The sequence below is a fragment of the Ananas comosus genome, linkage group 15, assembly GCF_001540865.1.
Source record: "Ananas comosus cultivar F153 linkage group 15, ASM154086v1, whole genome shotgun sequence".
Taxonomy (NCBI): domain Eukaryota; kingdom Viridiplantae; phylum Streptophyta; class Magnoliopsida; order Poales; family Bromeliaceae; genus Ananas; species Ananas comosus.
In genome coordinates, this window is record NC_033635.1 from 8,561,556 (window position 1) to 8,588,157 (window position 26,602).

The 26,602-nt window shown below is 36.5% G+C and overlaps 1 protein-coding gene across 1 annotated transcript; it reads right to left on the reverse strand.

Moving 5' to 3' along the window:
- LOC109721357 lies at nt 158-26,088 on the reverse strand. Its single transcript, XM_020248926.1, has 14 exons — nt 25,736-26,088; nt 22,767-22,857; nt 22,553-22,637; nt 20,901-20,985; nt 17,439-17,508; nt 16,491-16,560; nt 13,422-13,467; nt 13,087-13,336; nt 11,946-12,151; nt 11,754-11,828; nt 2,327-2,396; nt 2,109-2,189; nt 659-738; nt 158-511 (listed from the first exon to the last, which is right to left on the reverse strand). Exons 1-14 carry the CDS (start codon nt 25,867-25,869, stop codon nt 433-435), a joined length of 1,422 nt encoding a protein of 473 aa, XP_020104515.1. The 5' UTR covers nt 25,870-26,088; the 3' UTR covers nt 158-432.

A 26,602-nucleotide genomic window follows, 5' to 3' on the forward strand; every position in this document is an offset into this window, starting at 1 on the left:
AGAGTATCGCCGAATGACTGCAATATGGAGAGACCAGTTGGTTTAAATTAAATTTAGCACCATCAAATTTTATTTAGTATAAAATCCACAAATTAATCAAGAGAACCGATCACCAAATTAATCTAGAACACCAAATTAATCTAGAACGTTGGTAGAATTATACCACAAAAATGAGCAAATATTATACATTTACTACAAGCTCTGTTTGTGATACACGACACGCATGCGATAATTCATTTGCATATATGCTATAAACTTGAGTAGAGAAAATCTAAATTACTATGAGACAACAATCTGAGGTTTATGTACATGACGGTTATAGTAAAGGAAGCGCACACACGCACACAAAAGGCAAACAGATGTTTGTGAAGGGCGATGTTAAACCTATACAATGTTATATCGACTTTGTCCTTTGTATGTTAGCCAAAGGTTTTAGACATCATATACAGGCATGCGCTCCTCGATCGGGATTCGGCATATGGGGCACTTCTTACACTTCTCCGCGCATGGCCTACAGGGAATCAGGAAACGAGATTTGAGCGAAAAAAAACATACCAAATGCGGGGGAAAAAGTTGCCCATTAAGATGTTACAAATGAGCAGCTGTTGCATATAATGCATAACACCCTTGAAAAAGGGGAAAAGGAACAGAAGCATACTTGCAAAGAGTGCGGTGGCGGCAGGGGAGGAGGACCATGCATATCTCTCCCTCATAGCAAACCCTACAAAGGACTTTCTCCTGAAATGAAAGAAACACATGATAAAAGTGCCAGAGTTAATTTACAGAGAAGAAACAATCCCTTTTTTAACTTTTTGTTCTTAAAGAAAGGTGGACCGTAGACAATGGATTAAATCAAATGAGAAAAAAAATACATGACTAGCAAGCTATTAAGAAAGACAGAATCGCACAATAATCAAAACCAGAAAGAGAGAAATGCTTCTGCAAACAAACTACTGGAGCTCCTTGAAAGTAAAAAGGGTTGCTGATTCAGCTCAAGTCACAGCAAGTAGACTTGAGACCACTGGGTTTTATGTCAGATCAAACTCCAGGCCAATTGTCACTAATCTGGCCCAGATGACAAGTCATGTATCGATCACTTTCCTGCCATCTATCTGATTTCATGAAACATGAAAGAATCAAGTCATATTGAAGCTTGGTCATTTGATGTTAAATAAAACAACTTTACTAGTCAGCTGGCCTTGGAAATTCGTGGGAAGTCCTAATGATTTGGGTATTCTTTCCCAGGAAATGTCACTTATTTCTAGAAGGTTATGTTAAGTGACTCAAGTTGCAAATAGGTAGTACAGAGAACAGTAATCAGTTTCTTTAGAGATTCTCATCATTGAGTTGTCCTATAGCCTATTCCATGTTGTTCAGATAAGATCTGGGTGGTAAAAACATTTATTGGTTGCACACAACATATATCATAATTTTCTTACTATATGGCCCGTTTGGTTCACGGTTTGTAATATTTCAATAATCCTCATATTTTCTATTGAAAATTTTCAAGTCATTATCATTCAACTCAAGTTGGATGGTTATAAAAAGTGTTAGTGAACTCGTGAAATCATTGTAGATTTCTTGATGATAGGAAGACTAAATTATCATGGATTAAAGGTATTCTCATTTCCATACTTGATGGGAATTATTAATAGTCCATTAATAAGAATATACTAGTTTTTAACAACCTTCCAATCCAAATGGCTTAACAAGTTAGGAACAAACTAGCCATTCCAAATATAAAATATACAACATTTCCAGAATATTACAAACCTTGAACCGAAGGGTCACTATAAGTAATATCCTTTGACAACTATTAACTTGAGAAAACATATAGACATATCTCAAGTATTGTTCCACAGAATCAGAACTCATATTAGTGTGCACAAGATGTCCTAAAGGAGAGTAAACTATTATCCTGCGAACTCAGTACACCCATATAACGATCCACCTTGAATTTCTTTCTTAGTAAACCAAATAAAATAGGGTATGATAATAGGAGGCAAACAAAATGCACGCCATAAGCATTAATCAACTAAAATTCATAGAAGAACTGGAAAAAGAAGTTTATATTGCAATATAAAGAGATTCCAGGGGATGGAATGTACATTTTGAAGCCTTTCATACTCTTGCTTGGTACACTTTGTGATTTCAGTCTGTTCACCCAGAGCAGCTTGTAGTCTCCAAACCTGAGGTTGTATATAGAAATTATAAGAAAGAGGATTTTATAAATATTATGAGGTTCTGAAATTCTCAGATAAATAGCAAACAAAACAGAGTCTACTCAAAAAATATAAAAAACAAGGAACTAATTAAACAAATGTACCTCCTCAGCAAGATCCTTCTTTGGCATTTTCTTTACCACCTCAGGCGGATAACCACAGAAAGTGTTATACCTGCCAATTAAACAGAAGAACAATCATCAGAAAGATGCTATTTGCAAAAACAAATTAGACAGCATGACAATAAAAATGATAGAACATGCTGGCATGATTAATCCAAAAGATAGCATCAGCTTCTATCATTGTACATTTGCAAGTTCATAAAATAAAAGATAAACTTATCAAGCATATATTAAGTGTGAAAAATGTAGCTAAAATTAGTGTAGAAGATATTTGCTGATCATCTCCTCAAACCCATTCATAAACACTCAAGATATCATGAGGTTATTGCATAACTAGTCGAAAGAAACATGTCTCGACTATTCAGACAGTTTTTCCTCATTCTTTTGAGGTTATCTTAAAAGTGTGGGTAAACTGTGCTAAAAGAGAATGGGTTTAATTTGAGGGGAGCTGATGTCGAAAATATGCATTAGATTCAAAATAAAATTGAAATGAAGCTCCAAAAAGGGCCTCTCTTTAGTTCCTACAATGTCGGTTCAGATCCTAGTGCTTAAGATTACTTCAGGATTTCAGATGCTGAGAGTAGTATATCAGAGTTGGTAAAGACGAGAGTTAATATTGAGTTATTGACTATCTAGATGGGTCTCATTAGACGTTATATTCTATGCGTAATTCCCCTTTCTTCATAAATAATACTACAAAAATAAATTAATCCAATGTGTTTTTTCCACAATTAGAGAAAGTAATCTGTTACCAATAAACTGGAGTTGCTAACTAAGCACCAACCATTTTAAATTATATGAAACAACCATTATTCTCCAATAACTTAAGCTTTTGGAATAAAACAGTTATTTCATATTATTTAACATGATATCAGAGCAGCAGATTTTGAGTTCAAGCCATGCCGGGCACCTAAATAATTAATTCCCTCCCATTTAATTCAAGTCCACATCATGAGCCTATCAAAAAGTGTTAAGCCCAGACATGAAGGGGAGTGTTAAATATAGAAATGTAAAAAAACCATTATCTACTAGCTGTTAGAGAAAAACGTTTGTTTCATATTATTTAACAATGCAGTTTGCAAGGAAACAACGGTGCAAGAAAAATCATCAATCAAGATCATAATTTACCGCCATATCATTTAAAGCATTTTCCTATGAAATACTTACCAAGCAAGTCCTACATATGAATAAACATAGAAAATGTTAGAATTATTATCACCTGTGTCTTTAAATTCAACTTTTCTGCGAAAAACTACAGCAAAAGTTGTAAATACACAAACTTATTTGAGTCCATAAAAATCTAATTGAAGTAGCAGGGTATTAGTAATGATATTATGCATTTGAAATAGCTATCCATTTCTTCTGATGATCCAAGTTTAAACTTCAGGATTCGCTATACCCCTCACTGTTCTTCACAGGTAAGTTCATCTAGCAACTAGTCCATTCAATTTAACAAAAAAAAACAGTACGATAACAGTACTACTGATGAAAAAGATACTCTTTTCCCTAGGCATAACAGATTTACCTTTTTAGTCTGCCTTCTAACAAATGAAATACAAATTAATCCCCAATAATTAACCTAAAGCACGCGAGATAAACCAGCACGACTGAAAATTCAAGAGCCCAGAATAACTGCCTTAATAAGCTACACTTTAGCATCTTCTATAACAATTCAGCTTGCATCAAAGAAACTTTGCCGTCACAAAAGTCCAAACAGAAGTTAGAACAATGAGTAGAGTATTCTAAAAGTACTTTTTCAACTTCTTTTAAAGCTGTACTCAGCCGGCCTTATTCTAATGAAAGTTTAGATGGGGAGACATGGAAGTCCACTGAACAAGGACTTCGAACACCTAGCAAGCAGAAAAGGTTTCAAGTTTTGACTGAGATGAGTGGTTTAACTAGGACTGAACTGAAACACAGTTTCAATCACAAATTATGCTTCCTCTGCTAATATTTGACTGAAATTTCAATGGTTCTAATTGGTTTTAACCAGTGTCACACTTTCGCTTCTATCAATCTGTTTAACCAATATCAAACAATTTCAACAGCTTTTGATCAAGGTTTAAAGTGCCGTGGCACGGGAGCGTGCCTTTATGTCCCTTACACGGTACGGCACTAGGGCTGGCAAATGAGCTAGCCGGCTCGTGTTCGACTCGCGTTCGGCTCGATATTCGGCTCGCTCGAGCTAGGCTCGAATTAATTTCAAGTCGAGCTTGAGCCTAAATTTAGGCTCGAAATTAATTTCAAGCCAAGCTTGAGTATTACCGGGCTCGCTCGAATTAGGCTCGAAAAGCTCGAAATATATATGTATACATATATATATAGAAAAAGTCTATTATATTATTAATAGTACCAACCACTTGCTATTAGGTCTTCGGCCCTTGGATGAAGGGATGTGTGGTTAGGATGATAATGATTCCCTAGAGTTGAGTGGGTAATTAGTTGAATAGTATGATCTATTGAGTGAAACTGGTCAAACGGATAGATTTAACGGCACAAAATTCGACAGCACTACACATTTGATATTATCGATAATATAGTAGCCGAACTCTCTCTCTATATATATAGTCCGGCTATTATACTATCTATAGTACCAATTGTTTTGTGCTATCGAGTTTTCTGCCATTAGATCTACCTATAAATATAGAGTCCAGCTACTATACTATCGATAATACCAAGCATTCGGTGCTATCGAGTTTTCTGCTTAGATCTACCCCTTTGGCCATTTTCATCCGTTAGATCATACTATTCAATTACCCTCCTGCTCAACCCTAGGGGGCTACTATCATCCTGACCACACATCCCTTCATCTAAGGGCCGAAACCTAATAGCAAGTAGTTGATACTATTAATAATATTGCAACCTAATTATATATAGGCTAAATTACAGAAAACCCTCCTGTAATAACTCACTTTTTCACTTTCCCCCCCTGACATTTAAAAACCTACACTTTGCCCCCTTATAAAATGAAAAATGTGCACTTCACCCCCTACCGTTAAGGTTCCGTTATAAAATACTTTCTTATGCCGAAAATACCCCTCCGCCCTCTTCCTTGTTGCTTCGCCTCCCTCCGGCTCGCCGCCTCGCTGTCCTCCACTGCCTCGCCCTCGCCCACATCCCCTTCGCCCTCCTCCGCCACCTCGCCGTCGCCCTCGTTGCCCTTGCCTACCTCTCCATCAACACCCACCTCGATTTCCTTCCTACTATCGTCGAAATCGAGGGGCGGCGAGGGTGCAGGAGGAGAAGGGGAGTAGGTGGAGAAGGAAATGGAGAGAAATCGCAACCGATTGAGGTGGGAATCGCGGCCGATCGAAGGGGCGGCTGAGGAAGATGAGGAAGAAGACGAAAATAGCGAGGGGCAAAATGGTCATTTTACACACCGTAACCCTCCTGTGAACATTTTTCATTTTACAAGGGGGCAAAGTGTAAGTTTTTAAATGTCAGGGGGGGAAAGTGAAAAAGCGGGTTATTACAAAGGGTTTTTCTGTAATTTAGCCTTATATATATATATATATATATATATAGGCTAGGGCTACTATATTCTTATGAGTATAGACCCCTTTATACTTATAAATTTTTTGCCGTTGGATGTGCAATTAGGATAATAGTGACCCCTTAGGATTGAGTGGGTAGTTGGTTGAATAATATGATTTACGGATAGAAATGGTCAAAAGTATAGATCTAACGATAAAAACCTTATGGGTATAAAGGGGTCTATACTAATAGAGTATAGTAGCCGAACTCTCTCTATATATAATTATATATAATATATATTTTACTAATATAAATTTATATTATGTATTTTAATTATATGTATATAGAATTTAGATTATTGGGCCCATAAAACCAAACTAGCAAAATCTTACTTTAATTGCTCTCTCTTTCTCTTTTTCACTCGCTCATAGAGTTGTTTTTCCTAATTTTTTTAATATTATAATATTGTATTTCATGCATTCATTTTGTATGTTGAGCTATTAGACATTTTTTGTATCGAATTTTAGATAATATGTTATAAAAATTAAATTATAGTTTGCACGATGTTAAGAATTTCAAGCAACTCGTTTAGGGCTCGAGCTTGCTCGACTCGAAATTAGGCTCGCTCGAGCTCGGCTCGAATTAATTTCAAGCCGAGCTTGAGCCTAAATTTAGGCTCGAAATTAATTTCAAGCCAAGCTTGAGCTGAGGTAAGCTCGCTCGAGCTCAGCTCGTTTCCACTCCTATACGGCACAGGCACGCTTGCTTGCCGACACGTGGCACGCTTGTGTGCCGATAGATACGCATGACCTCCTACTAGCACACTTTGGCATGAACTTATTTTAGTTTTTTTTGTTCCAATCAACTCTTATAATGTTATTTTGAAATATTTAAATAAGGGCTTTTTTTGCAAATAGCCCCCTGAGCAATTTTTATTTTGAAAATAGCCCTATCAAAATTAAAATTACAATATTATAATTGTGTTTTCGTCGCCCACGGAGTGCTGCTGTTCTTAACGTCTACTTTTTTGCTGCAGGATGGGCGCATTTTGGTGATTAAGTTGAAGCTTACGGTGATTATCTATCATCCGTGTCTATAATTCTTACGTAGTGAATGGTCACCGGTTATAGTATTTTGTATATGATAAAGTTGATTATTATATTGATTTAGTGATGTCATATTTATGATATCTATTATATTTATCGAATCCTAAACCGTTATTATTTAATATATTTATTATAATTATATTATTTATAAATGTATATAGTATTTATATATTTTATCTATATATATATTATTATATTATTTAATTGTTATTTTGTAGTTTATAAGGTTATATATAATATTTATTAATAATTTTTATTTCTTAGATGTTCATCCAACGGTTATATGATTTTTTATAAAGGTTATTTCCGCTTGGGTTTGATGATAGATTATAATGGATTAAATATTTTATATATTGTATAAATAAACAAAAATAAATTATGTATATATATATATAATTTATTCGGGTTTGAATTCGGATAATATTTCGGATATCCATATCTATTGACATCTCTACTCCTTATTCCACTTTTCAATATACAAAAAATATGTAACAAAAAATACGTACTAAACACGGTGAACCATTCACCGTGTTTGAACACGGTGAATTGTTCACCGTGTTCAACTTAACACACGGGCCCGCGTGGCGCTGACGTGGCGCATGCGTGGCAGGCCCAGGGCCATTTTTGCAAATTAAATTTTGACAGGGCTATTTTTAAAATAAAAATTTGCCAGGGGTCTAAATGCAAAAAAAGCCCAATAAATAATTATGAATATTTACTATGTATACCTTACTATACTCATCAATTAACATGCATGTAAGCTTTTTGTAAGTAAAATACAACTATACCTAATATAGAATAGAAATCAAAATACAATAATAAAATTCACAAGTACAATAATTATTTAAATTTGCATTTTTACATAGAGATGACTGCTTAATTCGATATAGATCGTCGCGCTTGATCATATGGCATATTGTCATCTGCAGATACAAGATTTATTTGACAATATTGATATAAGTATTGCTGGTATTGTAAGAAACTCATATATTCCCGAAATTACATCCATATTTTTTGTTCTTTTATTCTTTTCAAAAATATCTAATCAAAATTTGTTTAGGAGATCAATTTTTGTTCCCTTGATTCACCGAAAGCTTTGCGGTGCGACAAATTTTGACAAAATTTTTTGTGAAGAAAAAATGGATGTCTGCGGTGGAAGCAGAGAGCTCGGGCGGCCCGAGCCCGTAGCCCACCACTGACATCAGATATATCAATTAAAAATTTGCTCCTATATTAATTAATAAGAAGTTAAAAAAAGGCATCCGCCAAAAAGCAAAAAAAAAAAATTTAAAAAAGACAACAAAGTGAAAAAAAAAAAGACAATATAGGTGGCCTGGGGGGGGGGGGGCTCAATTACCCCAGGACACAAAAGAAAAAAGAAAAAGCCCAAAAAAAGCCAAAAGGAAAAAAAAAAAAAAAAAGGCGGCACACACAGGTACGTGCTGCCCGCACACACCTGAGTGCGCTCTTGTCTCGAGCGGCACGCATATGTGTGCCGCAAGCAGAGAGGGGTCCGAGACCCCCCCTGTACGTGCCCTCGCTTGCTTGAGGTAACGGGTTATTGGCAGTCCCAGTTCGTTACGGCACGGGCGGCAGGGACGCTAGTCCTGTCGTACGGTGACGGCGTGGCCACTTAATAACGCTTACGTTTGATCTATTTTCACTCGATTCCAAGTCCAAAAAAAAAAAATAGAACTCGTAGGATTATTACATTCTTTTGCACCTGATCTATTTGTCAAATAGTTTCAGATATCTTTAATTTATGTTATGCCTACAAGCTTTTCTTTTCTATATAATATAATTATGAGTATATGATTATAGAAATAGGCTTGGAATTTTCTATCAATATGTCATCCAAGTTGTGGTGGTGTATTAGTTTTGTAGAGTTGGATGAGAATGTTGGTTAGGATGATGCGGGCCCATGATGTTGAGTGAACTCGCCGGGTGGTTGGGTTGAATAGGTATTAATCTAAACGGCATAAAAATAATCAAAGGGGTCAATCTAACGGGTGGAAAACTCGATAGCACCAACTACGGATAAAAATAATCAAAGGGTCAAATCTAACGGTGGGAAAACTCGATTAGCACCAAGTGGTGCTATCGAGTTTTCCACCGTTGATTTGACCCTTTGCATTATTTTTATCCGTTAGATTTATACTATTTCAACCAACCACCCACTCACCCTGGCGTCCGCATCATCTTACCACACATTCCTCAATCCAAGAGCTAAAAAACTAATAGCACCAACAACTTGATGCTATTGATAGTATTCCAGCCTATTTCTATATATATATATATATATATATAGAGAGAGAGAGAGAGAGAGAGAGCTAGGCTTGTGTACTATCGGTAGCAAGGTTTAAAGTGCCCGTCAGCACGGGCCCTGTCCACCATACCGTACCGTGCCAATAAGATACCGGTACGATACAGATCCCGTGCCGATGGCACAGCTCAAAACCCTCTATTCTTTAAATTAGTAAGTAATTTTCTCAATAAAGTTCAAAAGATGTGATAAAAAGACATAATAAAGAGTTAGAATATTTTGTTGCTAAAGAAAATAAATATTTCATGCTATTATGTGTCGGCATACAAGAATTTTTTTAATCGGCACGACTCGGCACGCACCGTGCCGTACCGTGGCGGCAAGTTTCTGGCACGACCCCGTGCCACAGCACTTAAATCCTTGATCGGTAGCACGGAGGCCTACCAAGTTGTTTTCAATGAAGCGGCTTCCAAATCGACGATCGGCTCCATTACTTAGACTTGATCTACACTATTAAAAGTATTTGGAAATTAAATTTTATAATTTTTCGACATCATTTGGCTAGTGATCAAAAGGTCTCAAAATTGACAATTTTAATGGTAGATGCGATGCGTTTGTGAATTTAACGGTGTAAAACGATCCAAATCTGATAAAATTTTTATAGAAAATTCTTTTCATTATTTAGAGTAAGATCAGTATCTCTGATCTTAAATTCAAGTCTTTTATCATCATTTTTTATGAGATTTTTATTTTCAGCCGTTCATTTTTAGACTACTCGTTAGATAGGTAAATAATGCTAAAAATTATGCAATTTAGTTTCCAAATACTTTCAATAGTGTAGATCAAGTCTAACGGAGCCGATCGTCGATTTGAAAGTCGCATCATTGAAAACAACTTAGTAGCACGAAGGCCTCCGTGCTACCGATAGTATACCAACCTAGCTCTCTCTCTCTATATATATATAGTGGCAATTTACAATCAGCCAGTATCATTTAGGTGTCCTCATCACTGATGTATCACTTTCAAGCAATTTGTGATTGATGACATCAAGAGATTTTAACTTTTCATTATGCCAATCATTAATTACTTTATTTAATTTCATTACTGTCATTGTCATTGAAGGGTTTTATCTTCTGTCGATTAATCTTCACTCATTTACATGCACTGAATTATGTACGCACTGCGGTAGAAAGATCATTGCATTAACTTCCATATTTTCTACTTAGATTCAAACTATTCCCATTTTTTCCCCCTCAAATTTGCATTTCATTGTTACAAACCTTCCAACATGAAAACAGAAAATTTGTAATTGCTCAAATCTGCTATCTGTTGAAAATTTTCACTTAGTCAGGGACATAAAATGCAACCCTGAATGTTTCATTCCAGTCAACGATTTTTTGGACCAAAATTGCCCCAACTTGATTGAACAACTGATGTTACTAAGTTTCGTCCACTTGTGCATATGATGGTTTATCCTTCCTTGTACTACTGTCCCGTTTATTTCTAGGAAACATGTAAAATCTTCATTTGTTAGCTAACATGCTCTTAGCACTTCCAAAACTCTTGACCAACCACCAAGAATTGCATCCAACTAATCTGATTCATCCAATTTCCATGCCTTTGGCTACACTTTGTGAGTCATATGTAATCTACTCACACGAGTCCATTTGTTAACCACCCCCCATATACAAACCCAGTGCCTTGCCCTGTCAGATGCACTATGAAACATACTTAACATGCCAACTCTACTTGTCACTCCACCCCCAAAGCCTGTACATTCATCTGCAACATGAGATTACTTGCAATAAAGCACTTACAAGGCTAGTCAAATATTTTCAGAAAATCGACTTTCGATTTGACTAAATAGGAAAAATGGGGGAGCTCAATCCAGCCAAATTACGACATGAGAGACCTATTAGAACCCAACTTAATCAAGAGATTTCTTCTTAGGTTTTGCCTGACACTAAGGTTGATCCTTTACCTTATATTGTTATTCCATGAGGGACCAAAACTCACACACGACATCTTAACAAGTTTTATCTGAAAATCATTGCATATAATATCACTTCCATCATCAATGTCCTCATAGAAGCATATCCTTAGAATTGATTAGACTGATCTCAAACTATCAATTCATACTCATCAATACGGATTCAAGTACCATACTAGATGATAAATTTGTGATGTAAAACCTCACCCATTAAATGATTTGTTCCATAAATCCATCAAGTGGTTATATTGCTTAAGTTACATAAATTCATCAAGTGGTTACATTGGTTAAGCACAAACACTTTAGTAAATGCAATAAAGAAAACTGAATTAAAGAGCATCACAACATGAGACCGCACAATAGATAGTTGCATGCGCAAGTAAAAACGTATTCTTTCTAAGCTGGACAGTAGAAGATAAGACCATCCAAATGCAAAGAAAATAAAAATCAAGTAATATAACAGTCAAGAAACACATTAATCTGAAACATGAAATTGCAGAACACTTTCAAAACAGAGTATAACTAAAATCCAACGAGAATTTACTGCTATGTAAATATCAATGAAGCATTCAATACCCAGTGGATTCAGCATGAAACAAGCGAGCTTGTTCTTCTTTGCTTCCTTCGTCAATGGACCACCAACCAAGAAGTCTGTGGTATATAAAATAAATGGCAGCATGCGAAATAAACCGTCACGATACTTTCATATAAACGACTACCAAAGTATTGAACGAAAATAGACCATTAAGTTCACAAAATATATATTACCTTGAGCCATGATGCAGGAATGCAAAGCAATCTTGGACTCGTGAGGAGATCATGAGATACGTATTACTAGCTGATCCGCTACGTAGTAGAAGAACAACCTTCTCTACTAATCTTGAAATGGCAAAAAGGACACCAGCACCTTGTAAAAGGAATAGTGGCGAAAAGAGTGCAAATATTGGAATATATCGAGCACTAGGCGGTGTTCCCTGAAATACAAAAAAGTGTTTAGGACTCTGAAACTAGTCCAACATTTATGCACAACATAATATAGTCAATATTTATGTCTAAGCTCAAGATCTGAACAAATGAAGTGACAAAAGAAACTTTACAACTCGCAAAGATACGGGCATGACAATAGCAAAGCGATATAATAATATGGTTGGATGAATTATTGATAATTTTTCTTTTCTGGGGGTAAAATGTGTTCGATTGTCCTTAAATGTATCATAGAGAATAATTTTTTCATCTAAACAATGGAATTGCTTCCGAAATTAGTGGAAAATTGTGTTGCAGTTTAATCTTTAGGGAAACCAAACTTCCCCAAAACAAACATCAACTAATCTAAATGTTCAACCCAAAAGTAGAAATGGTGCTGGCGATGGGTAAATCTCAAAGATCTAATTATTTGTCACAAATTTTCTACATTGAAAGAGATCAAAGGTTGCTGGAAAACAAAAATTCCCAAGTTACCATTTGATCTCATCTATTCAATCATGTAATAAGCACAAAATTTTAAAAGAAAGTGATCAGAACAAAACTGTTTTTTTCTCAAAGCTGCCTTTGTTGAAAGCCAGAATAGGTAGAAACAAATGGAGTAAAAGTTATAAAAATCCAATTGTAAGTGATAATAACTTTGACTCGCAAAGATGAATGCAGTTTTACGTAGGTAAGCTATATTATACAAATATTTATCAGCAGAAAGTCCAAAACTTCTAATACTTTGTTTAGCTTCCTATCAGTTACACGATAAGGAAAACATCAACGAAATAAATAAAAAAGGGAGCAAACTGTCCTAGTAAAAGTAAGACCAAATCAACACAGAAGAAATTATACAAATGTTCGCACGTCATATGCAGCAACCATCTAGAGATGTCCTATCTAATAATTAAAAAGAAAAACAGATCATCAGAAGGTTAAATACCTCTAAGCGCATGCAGAGCAAAATCTGAAAAGTTACTACAGGAATTTTCATTACATGACCTCCAATGTCCTGCAAGCCACATAATCTGTCCTGTTCATGTTCCTCCAAGGAAGGAAGAACAAGACCACTATCCCAATCGCGATATCTAATTGCCGTAGAAGATGAGCATCCTTCTCCATGATGAGGCCGCTTGTGAATCATTGGATTGGACCACTTTGTGCAAACTAAAAAGGCAAAGCACTCTGCAATCCTATACAAAAGAACATAGGTGTTAGAGAAGGTATAGAGGTTTTGATGTAAGAAAATTTATCTAGAGGAAAAGCAGAGCATGTTACCCAAAATTTATAAATAAATCCCACCAGCCTAAAGCACCTACATCACCTGTAAAATGTGAAATGATTGTCATTAGCAAGTTGTACAACATATCATAACTGTTAATTAATATTTAGCAAAGTATTTCCAATCTCTACATTGGATAGGGCATATGACACAACCACTTTTTTCTAACTTTTAAATAGTACCCAACTGATCACTTTTCAGCAGTGTCTATGCCACCAAGAACACTTTTTCTCCAGCGAGTGGTCATTCATTGTACAAATTGAATTTGTTAAGTTTTAATTTAGAATCTGGTTTGTAGGTTCATAACTTATAGCAAACTCAAAAATCTGCTATTAATTATCCCACACTTGTAGTGTTAAGGAACCCTCGATTAAGAAACCCAAATTTAATGTTAAATGATAGAAAGAGATCCTAGTACAAAGATGGATTTGTATTGATATAATTTTCAAATACATAGCTTAAGAAGCGGCATATCCCCACTGTACACTAGTAAAATGCTCAGTTTATGGGCTTGGCGGTCGCTCAAAATTGCTCAATTTAATGACTTGACGGTCATATTTGCTTAGTTTAGCGACTTTGCAGTCAAAGTGAAGTTCAATTTAATTTGAACTTGATCTTCTCAGTTTAACGGCTTGGCGGTCAATTGATTTGAATCTAATTTCCTCAGTTTAGCGACTTGGCAGCGATTTCATTTGAACTTGATTTGCTCAGTTTAGCGAGTTGACAGTCGATTGATTTGAACTTGATTTGCTCAATTTAACGACTTGGCAATCGATTGAAATTGAGTTGCTCAGTTTAACGACATGATGTTCGGTGATAACTTGATTTGCTCAATTTAGCGACTTGACGATCGATTGAAGTTGAGATGCTCAGTTTGACAACATGACGGTCAGCTTGAAGTTGACGTGCTCAATTTAGCAACATGGAGGTCGATTTGAAATTAAGATGTTCAGTTTAACGACATGGTGGTCGGTTTGAAGTGAGGGGCTCAGTTTAATGACATGGCGGTCAACTTGAAGGTAAGGTGCTCATGGCAATCGGTTTGAGTTGAGTTGCTCAGTTTAACGACACAGCGGTCGGTTTGAGTTGAGTTGCTCATCTTAACGACATGGCGGTCAGTTTGAGTTGAGTTGCTCATCTTAACGACATGGCGGTCGGTTTGAGATGGGTTGCTCAATTTAACGATATGACGGTCGGTTTGAAATTAAGATGCTCAGTTTAACGACATGGCGGTCGGTTTGAGTTAAAATGCTTAGTTTAACGACATGACAGTCGGTTTGAGTTGAATTGCTTAGTTTAATAACATGGCAGTCGGTTTGAGTTGAGTTGCTCAGTTTAACGACATAACAGTCAATTTAAGGTTGAGGTACTAAGTTTAAGTTAAGTTGCTCAATTTAATGACATAGTGACCGGTTTGAGTTAAGTTGCTCAGTTTAGTGACATGGCAGTCGGTTTGAGTTGAGTTGCTCAACTTAACAACATGGTGATCGATTTGAAGTTGAGATACTCACTTTAACGACATGACAGTCAATTTGAGGTTGAGGTGCTCAATTTAATGATATGGCGGCCGACTTGAAGTTAAGGTGCTCAATTTAACGACATGGCGATCGGTTTGAGTTGAGCTACTCAGTTTAACGACATAGCAGTCGGTTTGAATGCGGTTTGCTTAGTTTCACGACTTTGCGGTAGTTTGAATTTGGGTGTAGTTTAGTTTAACGACTTTGCGGTCGTTTGAATTTGGGTGTAGTTTAGTTAACGACTTTGCGGTCGTTTTATTCTGCGTTGTTTAGTTTAACAACTTTGCAGTCATTTAATTTTGGATTGTGAGTCAATTAAGTTGACTCAGCTGATTCGGCTCGGTTTGAACCCTTGATCTGCTAATGTAACGCCCCGACTTCCCAGGGGGTCACCCATCCTAGGACTACTCCCGTCCTAGCACGCTTAACTCTCTTAACCTCTTGGGTCTAGCCACCACCCAAAATGCTTAAGCCGGGTTAAGAGTTTAGCCCTATTATATCTCATATATAGGACTATCTGGGGTCTCACAATTGAGCGGAGCGGTTTGAATGATTTGGATTATCCTTGAAGTTTGCTCTAAGCCTTTGTTTAGGTTGAGTTCTGGTTGAATTGATTTGTATCTTTTGTATTTAATTTGGGTTGAGCCGGCCTAGGCTTTCACTTGGTTCGTTCCTTTTGAATTTGATTTGGGTCGAACCGTCATGCTTTAGTTCAGTACCCGTTTAGACTTGGTTTAGGCCGAACCCTTATAACTTAGTTCGAACCCTTATAACCCTTATGGTTCAACTCAACTTGGACCCTCTTATACTTCAGTTTGGTTCAGGGCAAACCTTTATGATTTGGTTCGAGACCCATTTGAGTTTGATTCGGGTTGAGCTCTTCTAGTTCGGCTCAACTTGGAACCCCTTTGGATTAGATTTGGGTTGAACTGGTTCATGGTTTGATTCTTAAGTCGTCTTGGCTCGGTCCTCTTGTGGTTTTTTTCGGGTTGAATTGGTTCATGGTTCGATTCAAGTTGTGTAGTTTGCATTAACCAACATATAGTTCCGTCCAGGTTTGATTTAGGTTAAGCTAGCTTATGGTTTGGTTTGACTTGACTAAATCTTCTTCTGATTCAGTTCGAGTTGACCCGGCTTGTAGTTCGGTTTGAGTTGGTTTGGACATCCTATGGTTCCGTTTGAGTTGAATTGGCTTGTACTTTGGTTCAACTTGGCTCGGACTTTCTGTGGTTCAGTTTGGGTTGAACCGGCATATAGTTTGAGTTGAATCCTTTATGACTTGGTTTAGGTCGAACCGGCCTGTGGTTCAATTCAGCCCACAGCTCGGGCCTCTTTTGCGTATGAAGATGACAGGGTAATTCTTTGTAACTTAACATTAGAAGATACAGAGGGAAAAGGCCTCAATTATATGAACACTATACATATAGTCCTTCACAACAGAATACACAGATAAGTAATGACAAGTAGGTCAAGTGAAGAAAGATAGATCATAGATGTGAAAGAAACTCCGTGCAATATAACAACAAAGAAGTTAGGAAGAGATTTTACCGCACAATTTAAGAAGCGTGAATGTAGTAGCAGCAACAAGAAACACCATTGAGATCGCAACCCAAAAGTGCTAAGACAAGTATTCATATAACATAAATAAGTCTAAGAAGTTACATAAAGAGAGAAAAAAGAGAATATAAACTAGAACCATACTTTTATCTTAAAACTGTAATTTAAAAAATCTAAAGCCAAAATCATTTGTACTCCCTCAGAATATTTTAAATCTGATTGACAAAGAAAGCATGACTCCAAATGCAAAACTGAAAAGCCTATCACATGAATAGGTGAAAAGCAGCAATACCAGCAGTTATAAATGAACATTTGTGAAATTCAAAATCAATTATAGTTAATGGTTGGATAGTCCAACAAGTATTATACTCTCTTCATAAATAGTCTTGGGAATGCTTTTTGTGAAGCATGCCAGGGGCATACTTCGAAACTAATATTATATGTGCATGATTTGATCTCTTGCCTACTAACATCACGCACTGCTTGATAGATTTTCTGTGGTGGGACCATGCTTTTAGGAAAAGTATTTCCCAAACTAGGCCTAATGTTAATAAACATTTCTGGAACTGAGACACAATATAACCATTTAAGCATGGTACATGAGAATGCCGTGTCAAGCAAGTTCCACTAGTTATGCTTTTACCAATATGGTGTATCATGGTTATCTTCTACCGATTTACTAGATTTTGAATCCGAGAGCCTAAATCAAAAAGAAAACTCAATTGTGAAGAAAGTACCAATTTTATAGAACATTTAATAGAATTTAAAAAAAAAGAAAAGAAAGCACTATACCATCATAAAGCCCAGAAAGAATTTGTTAAAAGACATCAAATTTCACAAACGAAAGCAAATAAAAGAAGCTTAAAACAATTAATAACGTGATGACTACATACATGCTGATGCAAGCAAATGAATATCAACTAGTAGAACTAAACTTACAGGAAGTGTCTCCCATATGGTTTCATCACTCATACTTTCTTCATCTCCAGGCATTAAAGCCCTACACATTCTGAATACATGGTAAAATGAAATATTAGACAGGAGACGGCAACATAAACAAAACTCCTAGAATGCTTCCATTATCAAATGAACTGAAGGGTGATTATTTCTCCTTTTTCCTAATCTTTTTTATCTGTAAAATAGACTTCTCACAAGATATAATTTTTAAACTGCATTTATATGTTTTGAATAGACAGTCTACAAAGTAATATCCAAAAGAAAATGAAGATAGACAATCCATTAAAGAAAGGCAACTCTCCTGAAAAACATGTTGACTACAGATTGTAAACAGAAGTTTCATTTATACATGTAAAAAGAATGAAACTAAGTTTTAAAGCAACAGGTCGGGTTAAACATGTAGTCTGTTAAAAGAGCTTCTGGTAAATTGAAATCCTAATAGCTCTAAACTTGCTTAGTTTCCTTCTTTTGGAGGACTTAAAACTCTAGGCATTGTTTGGTTCAAGGATAAAGAGAAGAATAAGGGGAATATGGACCTTATTCCTCTCTTTATCCCCAAACAAAAAAAATTTTGCCAATTCCCCTCTTAACGGGTTCCTAGGATAACCCGTTAAGAGAGTGGAATTGTTGTTCCACCAAAATGGTGGAACAACAATTCTTTTACTTATACTTCTACCAAATTAATAATAAAATATTATTTAATTAATGTATTATGTATTAATTTATTTGCTAATTAACTAGATAAATAATTAACTACTTAATTTATCACTCTAATAAATATTTTAATTAACTATTTGAGTAATTAATTTATTATTTTAATTAATTTTCTAATTAAATAATTAATTATTTAATGTACTTATTCAATAATCAATATTTATATTGATTAATTAATTAATTTTTTGACTAATTTAACTATCTGATCGTTATTAACTAATTTATTTATTAATTTATTAAGTCATTAAGTTATTAAATTACTTGTGATTAATTAAATTATTAATTACTAATTAATTTATTAATTAACATTTAGGGTTATTAGCATTATTTAATTAATATTTTGTATTAATTAATTAGATAAAAAATTATTATGTTAAAATTATAATTATCCTTATCCTTACTATTCCAATCTAACTATCCAAACGCTATTTTCCTTATTCCCGAGAAAAACTCAGTTTTCATCCAAACGCAAAATTGATTTTATTCCTGCTTATCCCAAGATTTGTACCTATCCCAAGAATAGCCTTAAAATAGCTTATTCCCGAAACAAACGGTACCTAAATATCAATTAACAATAATCTAGCCCATAGTTCACCATATTTATTATGTTAAAAAGTAAACAATATAAACTACAGAAGTGCAGTTTAGTAAGATGCATTCACTTCAACACAGAAAAAGAACTTGTGTATTATTTTATTTTTAATCTTTCCCTCAATAATTTGAGGGCAGGAATAGCATGCATATTTCAAATATCCCACATCTGAAACCATGTAAAGCAGCTAGGATGATGTTTAGAAAGTCAAATCTAGACATCTGCAATTTGGAAAGTAGCTATAAATTTAGCTAGTGAACGGATAGAATCCCACATTTATTTCTAAAAGTGTGGTATATCTCAGGTCCTTTCCCGTTTGAGTTTGAGAAAAATAGTTCTTCCTTCCCTTGTGCTATCAAATGCACTGTTCCTCTTTTCTTACTCGAGTTCTAAAACTCACGATTCCTCTAAGAGCTCAGAACTGTCATATAGTCAATAACCCCAAATGTCAAGGGATAAGAGATAACGAAACAAATAAAAAATAAAAGCACACTTCCTAGTTCGGGAAGAAGCTCCGATATGACAAAATTATGGCAATGAGGATCCCTAATTTTGTCGCCACAGTTCTACACCATATAACCAATCTAAACAGCCCAAACGTAGCAGGACTCTCGTTGAACATCTAGGAAGATAATTAAAACGGACTGAGGGATTCCTCGAAATCAAAAGATAACTGATCAACCTAGTTTGCCTAAATATAGGGCCTATTTTAATGCCAGAACAAGTTACATGATGATTATTTGCGCAAGAGGTTTGCTTTAGTGATCATACATAGAAGTTTGAATCCATATAATGCAAGTCCTAATAATCATGGTTTTTTAAGATACTGCACATCCACCTATAAGGTAACTTACCACAGCTTTAAAATTGGGACTATTTACCCTATTTCCAGATGCCTTTTCACACTTGGTCCTTCAGAGGATATATGCCCAATTAGCTATTCAATCTGTCCAACAGACTCAAAAGTTGACTGACAGGCGAAAACAAATGTCTTGGTGATTTTGCCCTTAATGCCCTTACCAGTGTAGCAATATTGGCCTGCCTATCTATTACCCCACAAGTATCAGCTGAATGTTTACATGCATATCTAACACAACAACATAAGGATTGGTCCAACTTTCATAACCAATTAGAGGGTTAAGACAATGCAGACCATATAAATTACCAATCCTTGTAAGCCAAATCAATAAACACACAAGGAAAAAATAAAATCCCACTTGATCTAACAAGCTAACTCAACCAACCAAAGATGATCCGTGATCTCCCACAGGAGACTCAGATTTAGAATAATTGAGGGGGAAAGAAGAGAAGAGATATTGCCCAAAATTAAACTTTGCTTCAATTTCATTAACTACATTAATTAAAAAGATTACAAAGCTTCTATATATAAGGACCAGAGTTCTATTCCAACTGGGACGGAACAGAATCCAGAATCCTACCCCGAATCGAAGAAGTTCTTCTCAAGATTGATACTTTCCTTTTATGGAAGGTCGGTAATAACATCATATCTAGAAAGAGCATCTCGAGTACATCAAAACTGACTACAAGACGAAATCCTAATTCCTTAGGGATAAGAAATTCACAGTTAAACTTTCTATGAATAGAAAGTCAAACTTTGACCATGATTTTGGAGTCCGAAATGACATCAAAATGCCCTGAAACACATACAAAAATTAGTAGTAGAGAGTAGAAATTTCGATTGTGAGACCCCATGAGAAATGCTGATGTCTCGACCCAAATCAAATTCGACCACCCAGATCCCCAGGGTTAAAAGACCTGTTAAGGTTTGTTTGGCCTACTTTTGCTGAGCCAGAACAAGTCGTTCCGTTGAGCAGGGCGTTTGGAATCTAAATGACTTTTAGGTTTTTGCCGCAGTAGGCTGCAAGTACTTCTGCAGGAGGCCCAAATGCAGTAAGCAACGTCTCTGGAGCTTCTGCAACTAATAAGGCAAAATGCGCATGAAACACATAACTAGATAAATGATCTACTGACCTGCTTCCTTGCTTATTCTACCAGAATAAGATTAGGAACAAACAATGGCATCTATATATGCTAAATCTTATGAAAGAGAGAAAAAAAAATAAAGAAAAAGAAAAGAAAATGATTGCAATTGAGTTGTTCAAGTTAGACGAATTTACCTGAAATTGTCAACAAGAATGATAATTTCAAACGCCAACAGCGGAAGGAAAACAATCTTTAAGTTAACAGCAGGGTGATTGCCAACTGCATGTAAACACTTCAAAAGAAAATAAGGAAGAGCAAAAATAGAAAAGAATCAATTACTGTAAAACAAACATCAATGGTTGCTGACTTTTGGACCCAGTCATCCAACTTACTACACACTGATTAGCATATTTGCCAGATGTGGTGTGAAATAATAGAGTGAATTGCACTGTGGACCCACAACGTTATTAGCATATTTCAGTTTGGCTCATCCTTCGAATTATTACAATCAGATTCCTAGCATTTGCATTCCATTGCAATCTTAGGGCCCGTTTGGCAACTTCAAAAATTGAAAGAGAGTTTTATATTCCGTTGTAATAGGTTGTAAAAAATCTTGAATACTCCAAAATTTTATACTCCATTTTTGAATGTTTGGATAAAATACTATATTTTTCACAGGATTGGAAAACAACTTTTCTTTTTTAGTGCACAGTTGGAAAACAACATTTTTTTTGTGCACAGTTGTAAGAGAACTTTTTTTGGCTCAGCGTCAAACCCAATCCTTTCTTATACCCGTCAACAAAAATCCATTTTTTTTAAACAAAAAAATAAACCCAAAATGGCAGAGGATGGAGAGTCCATCCGCTTCGGCATCTTAGGCTGCGCCGCAATCGCCCGCAAGATCCCTCGCGTCATCGCCACCTTCGGCCCCCCCTCCGCCACCATCAATCTATCCGCCGTGTGCATATGGTCCCTCAACAAGGCCCACTACAATCGACCTCTCCACAGCCACTCCTTCGACAAGGGCCGCATCCGCAGCTTCATCTCCTCCCTCCCTGCACCCTTCCTTCCATGCATGTGGTCGGATCCGACAACACCGTGCTGGACGACCCCATATTCCCACTTCACCATCTTTTTTTTTTTTTGGTTGTGGGGGGGGGTTTGGGGGGCATCGCCCGTGNGGGGGGGTTTGGGGGGCATCACCCGTGGAAGGGAGGGACAGAAGGAGAGCCTGTGGGTACCATAATTCCACCGAGTCCGCCTCAATTGTTAGGGATTGTTGAGGAAGAAAGAGAGGAAAGGGGAGAAGCAAGAAAGGATATGTTCAGAGTTTGGGGGTTTCAGGGGGTGTGGGGGAGGGTTTGGGAATCCCGATGGAGTAACAAAAATGCAGACGACTGAGTGTATGTGTAAATTTCTCTAAAATTACTCTATTTGTAACTTTTTTGTCGTAAATTTTACATTTCTAGAAGTATCCAAATACTTATTTTGTGAAAAATCATTTGTTTTAACAACAGTGTGTTTAACCCAAAAACACTGTTTATTTAGGGTTGCCAAATAGGCCCACCCTTTAAGAGTACATTACTTGGGTAAACTGGATTGAAATGCCCATGTATTCATTGTACGCAAAGCCCAAAAGGTATTTCTCTACTAGGTGGATATAATGTCCAATTTGATGGAGGAATTGAAGGAAAAGAGTAAGATCGAAATGCAAAGGTTACAAGTTAACTGAAGAGTGGAAACCAGAACAAAACCATGCTAAAATGGTTAAGACATTAGTGCAATACACCTGAACAATATTGCAAAGAATTATAACAAACTACATATCATGCATTTTTTGACTTACCACTGATGCTTTGGAGATATATACAAAGAAGCAGTTCGAATGCAACCAGCAATGGAGTTGCTACAATAGCATGACAAGGTGCCCACTGCATGTAAAAGCGAATATCAAATATTAGTGCACCGTGATGGATAATGTATCACAAGATAATGAACCGAATACTTAGATTACTTGTGATAATAATTCATCTAAGGCAGCACGAATAGTCAAATCATACATGGCGACCATGAGGTAATGATGGTGCTGGCAAGGAGAATCTTCCTCTGGCGACAACAGCATGAAACAGCCAAAGCGGAGCAAAAGTTATCCTGCACAGCTCAAAAAGTGGCATTGACATTAAAGTATTATTTTGCAACCATGTAATTCAAAGAGCAATTAAACAAACTCAATTACAATCGCATGTTGAGTTTCTTTTTATGACCGGTTGGGAACAGTTTTTTTTTTCTTTTTCTTTTTTTGAGAGAGAAAGGTAGCAAGCTACACGCTTCGTTCATTCTTTTAGAAATGAACTCGGGTAGACATGTGAAGCAACTAGGTGGCTTCAAACTTAGAACCTCTGGTACCAACCATCAAGCCCTTAGCCAACTGCACTAGGTACAGTTGGTGATAGCTTTGGAACAGCTAATCACTAGATCTCTAAGTCTACTCATCAAAGTAAGTGCCAGATTAACAAAATATGCAGAAAGATTCAAATCTTTTTCAGAAAAACATGATATCCAGAATGAATTGGTGAGTTTTTGCCTATTTAATGATTATGTGACTTTTAGATATTAAATATAGGTGCGAGAGTGTCCAATGACCTTAGCATAGGAGGAAAAAATTGTCTCAATGCTACAGGTAAGTTGCACCACTGATCCAAGAACTATGCTACAGTTCACTAGGGGAGCCTGCAGTGCTCAAAGAAGTTGCCTTGTGTTTGCAACAAATGTTTGGTAATTTTCAGGCATTCTGCTACTAAGTAATCAGCCACACGTTCAGATCCATCCAAAAAAAACAGACATTCTTAAGATTTAGAAAAGGAAACTATAATCAACAGGTGATACTCCATACAAATTATCCAATTCATACATCAAACAATTAATATCCAGGAACTAGGCAATTGCAATTTGCACTCATATTTAGGAGCTCAGTTTGGCAAAATGTGCTAGAGACTATTTTCAAAGTACATCAATATGAAAGCAACTGCAAGCACAGCAAAGCAAAGCATGGTAAGAGATAGTTGTTATACAATAACCTATCTTACACACACACACACAACCCCCCTCCCCCCCAAACCGCCCCGGGCAGAAAAAAAAGTCCCTTAACACTATGACTGCATAAGAACAATTGAACTTTTCTGTTATTATACTATTTTGGAATGGACCCCTCAACTTTATTTCTTCTTTTGATCGATACCCCCTTTAGATTTTTTTTTTTTTCCAGTTGAGTAATTTCAGACAATTGAAATGGAAATTTTATTAAATCTGTTGGTGAAATCACATGTAAATACTATTTGGAAACACCCAAATTCACTGGTCAACTCAAATCGAACAACAATAATAGGAAACCTTCAGCACCTTGTTGTTTGATGAAACCTTTCCCTTCAACTGGTCCTTTTTCACATAAAGCGGACATGAAATAACAAATCAAGCCTTTCCCTAAGATTTCAACTTGCGGCATAGAAAAGGGTTAGGGGTAGGGTTAGGGTCAGGAAACCAAATGAAACAGCTTAAATTCATCAAATTAGGGTTACTTAGCTTCTTTTAGTAAGCGGAAGCAGAAATTTACACCAATGCTCTAGCAATTTAAGCATTGGATAACAAATTTAATTCAATTTAATTAAAAATTGGGGCATAAAAAGAGTTAATTAGGGTTAGAAAACCAAAAGAACAGCGAATTAGGATTAGTCTGCCTCTTTTTATTAAATAAAACAGGAAATTTACACCAATTCTCCAGAAATTAAAGCATGGAAGACGAATTCAATTCAAATCAATTCAGAAGCAAATTTAAATCGTGGCATGTTAGGGTTAGGAAACCAAAAGAAACAGCTGCAATGCATCAAATTAGGTGTTAATAGGCTGAACTTTTAGCAAGTAGGAAGTTACACCAATTATCTCGCATTGACAACGAATTCTATTCAATTCTATTCACAAGCAAGTTAAATTGGGGCACACAAAGAGGCTTGAGTTAGGGTTAGGAAACCAAAAGAAGCAGCTATACTTCATCAAATTAGGGCTAATCAGCTGCCTTTTAGTATGCCAAACAAGAAATTTATACGAATTCTCCGGCAAATAAAACATTGGATGTAAAACTCAATTCAATCTAGAAGAAAACTAAAATTGGGGCATAAAAAGAGATTAGATTCAGGGTTAGGAAACAAAAAAGAAAACAGCTATAAAATCGTTAAAGTAGCATTATCAGCTAATTTTAGCAAGAAAAACAGGAAACTTGCACCAATGCTTCAACAATTAAAGCACTACACAACAAGTTCGAATCAATTCACAAGCAAGTTAAAATTAGGGCATAAGAATAATTTGAGTTATGTTTAGAGAACCAAATGAAACAGCTGTAATGCATAAAATTAGGGTTAATCAGCTTCTTTCTAGTATGCAGAACAGCAAATTAAGACCAATTCGAATTCAATTCAATTCAGTTCACAAGCAAGTTCAAATTTGGGCCATAGGAAGGGGTTAGGTTTATTATAGTTAAGAAAGCGAAAAAAAGAAGGTGACAAATTAATCAATTTACTTTTACTCAGCAGAAGAGAAAAAATACACCAATTCTCTAGCAATTGAAGAATTGGACGACAAACTCAGTTCAATCAACAAGAAAACTAAAATCAGGACATGAAATGGGGTTAGGGTTACGGTAAGGAAACCTAAAAAACAGCTATACAATCGTGAAAGTAGGGTTAATCAGCTTAATTTTTAGCAAACAAAACAAGAAATTTACACCAATTCTCCAGCAATTAAAGTAAATTTAAAGCATAACAAGGAGCCAGGGCAAGGGTTAGGAACCCAAAAACAAAAAGCAGCTATGAAATCATCAAAGTAGGGTTAATCAGACAAAACAGGAAACTCACACCAATTCTCCAGCTACTAAACCACCGCACAACGAATTCAATTCAATTCAATTTAGTTCGATTCAAAGGCAAGTTCAAATTGGTGGGTAGGAAAGGGGCTAGGGTTAGGGTTTTGGGGAACTGACCACCAGGAATAGGAGGTTCGGCGGTCGATCTTGAGGGCGAGGAAGAGGGTGAAGCAGAAGAGGAGGCCGTGCGCCACCACCGCCTGCGCCGACCTCCCCACGCTCGTCCATGTCATCGCCCGACGCCGCTGCATCCTTATTCTCCCTCTCTCTCTCTCTCTCTCTCTCTCTCTCTCTCGCGTTCACTCTTATATTCCTCGCTTCCTCCGGATAATGGCGAATAAGTACGGGGAATAAGTCGGGAGCGACGGGATAAATTAAATTAAAATAAATTTTAAAAAAAAAAAACACTAATAAACCCTCGATCGATGTGGAGGCGGAGGCAGTGGATATTTTGGGGTTTTTGTTTCTTTTTTTGGGTTCTTTTTTTTTTGGGGGGTGGGGTTTTGAGCTTCGCTTGCACGTCACAGGAAAAAGGAGAGAGAGAGAGAGAGGTTCGAGAAAATGTTCCGGGAACGCAGTGCGTGAGCGCATCCCTGCACCGCATGCTCATCGGCCGTTGATCTGAGAAGGACAGGGGATGGGCGGTGGATAGAGATGGACCGGGCGCGGAGTATAATTAAAAATATTTATTGTTTACAGCAAGTCGTGTGACCGTCGCATTTTAAAATATATATATTTTCTGGAAGAGGTGGTGGGCCCACCGAGGTTGTGGGGTCGGGTGGCGCCGCGGAGCGCGTTAACACGTCGGTGACTCGCTTTCGCTGCAGCAGCGCGGAACGTCGCGAAAGAGGGAGGAGGAGAAATGGGCCTGGGGTGGATACGAGCCGAGCTGGCGCGAGCTTATCTCGACTTAAATTCGACTTTAAAATTAATTTCAAAACTAAATTTAAGTTCAAGTTTGGATTAAAATTAATTCGAGTCGAG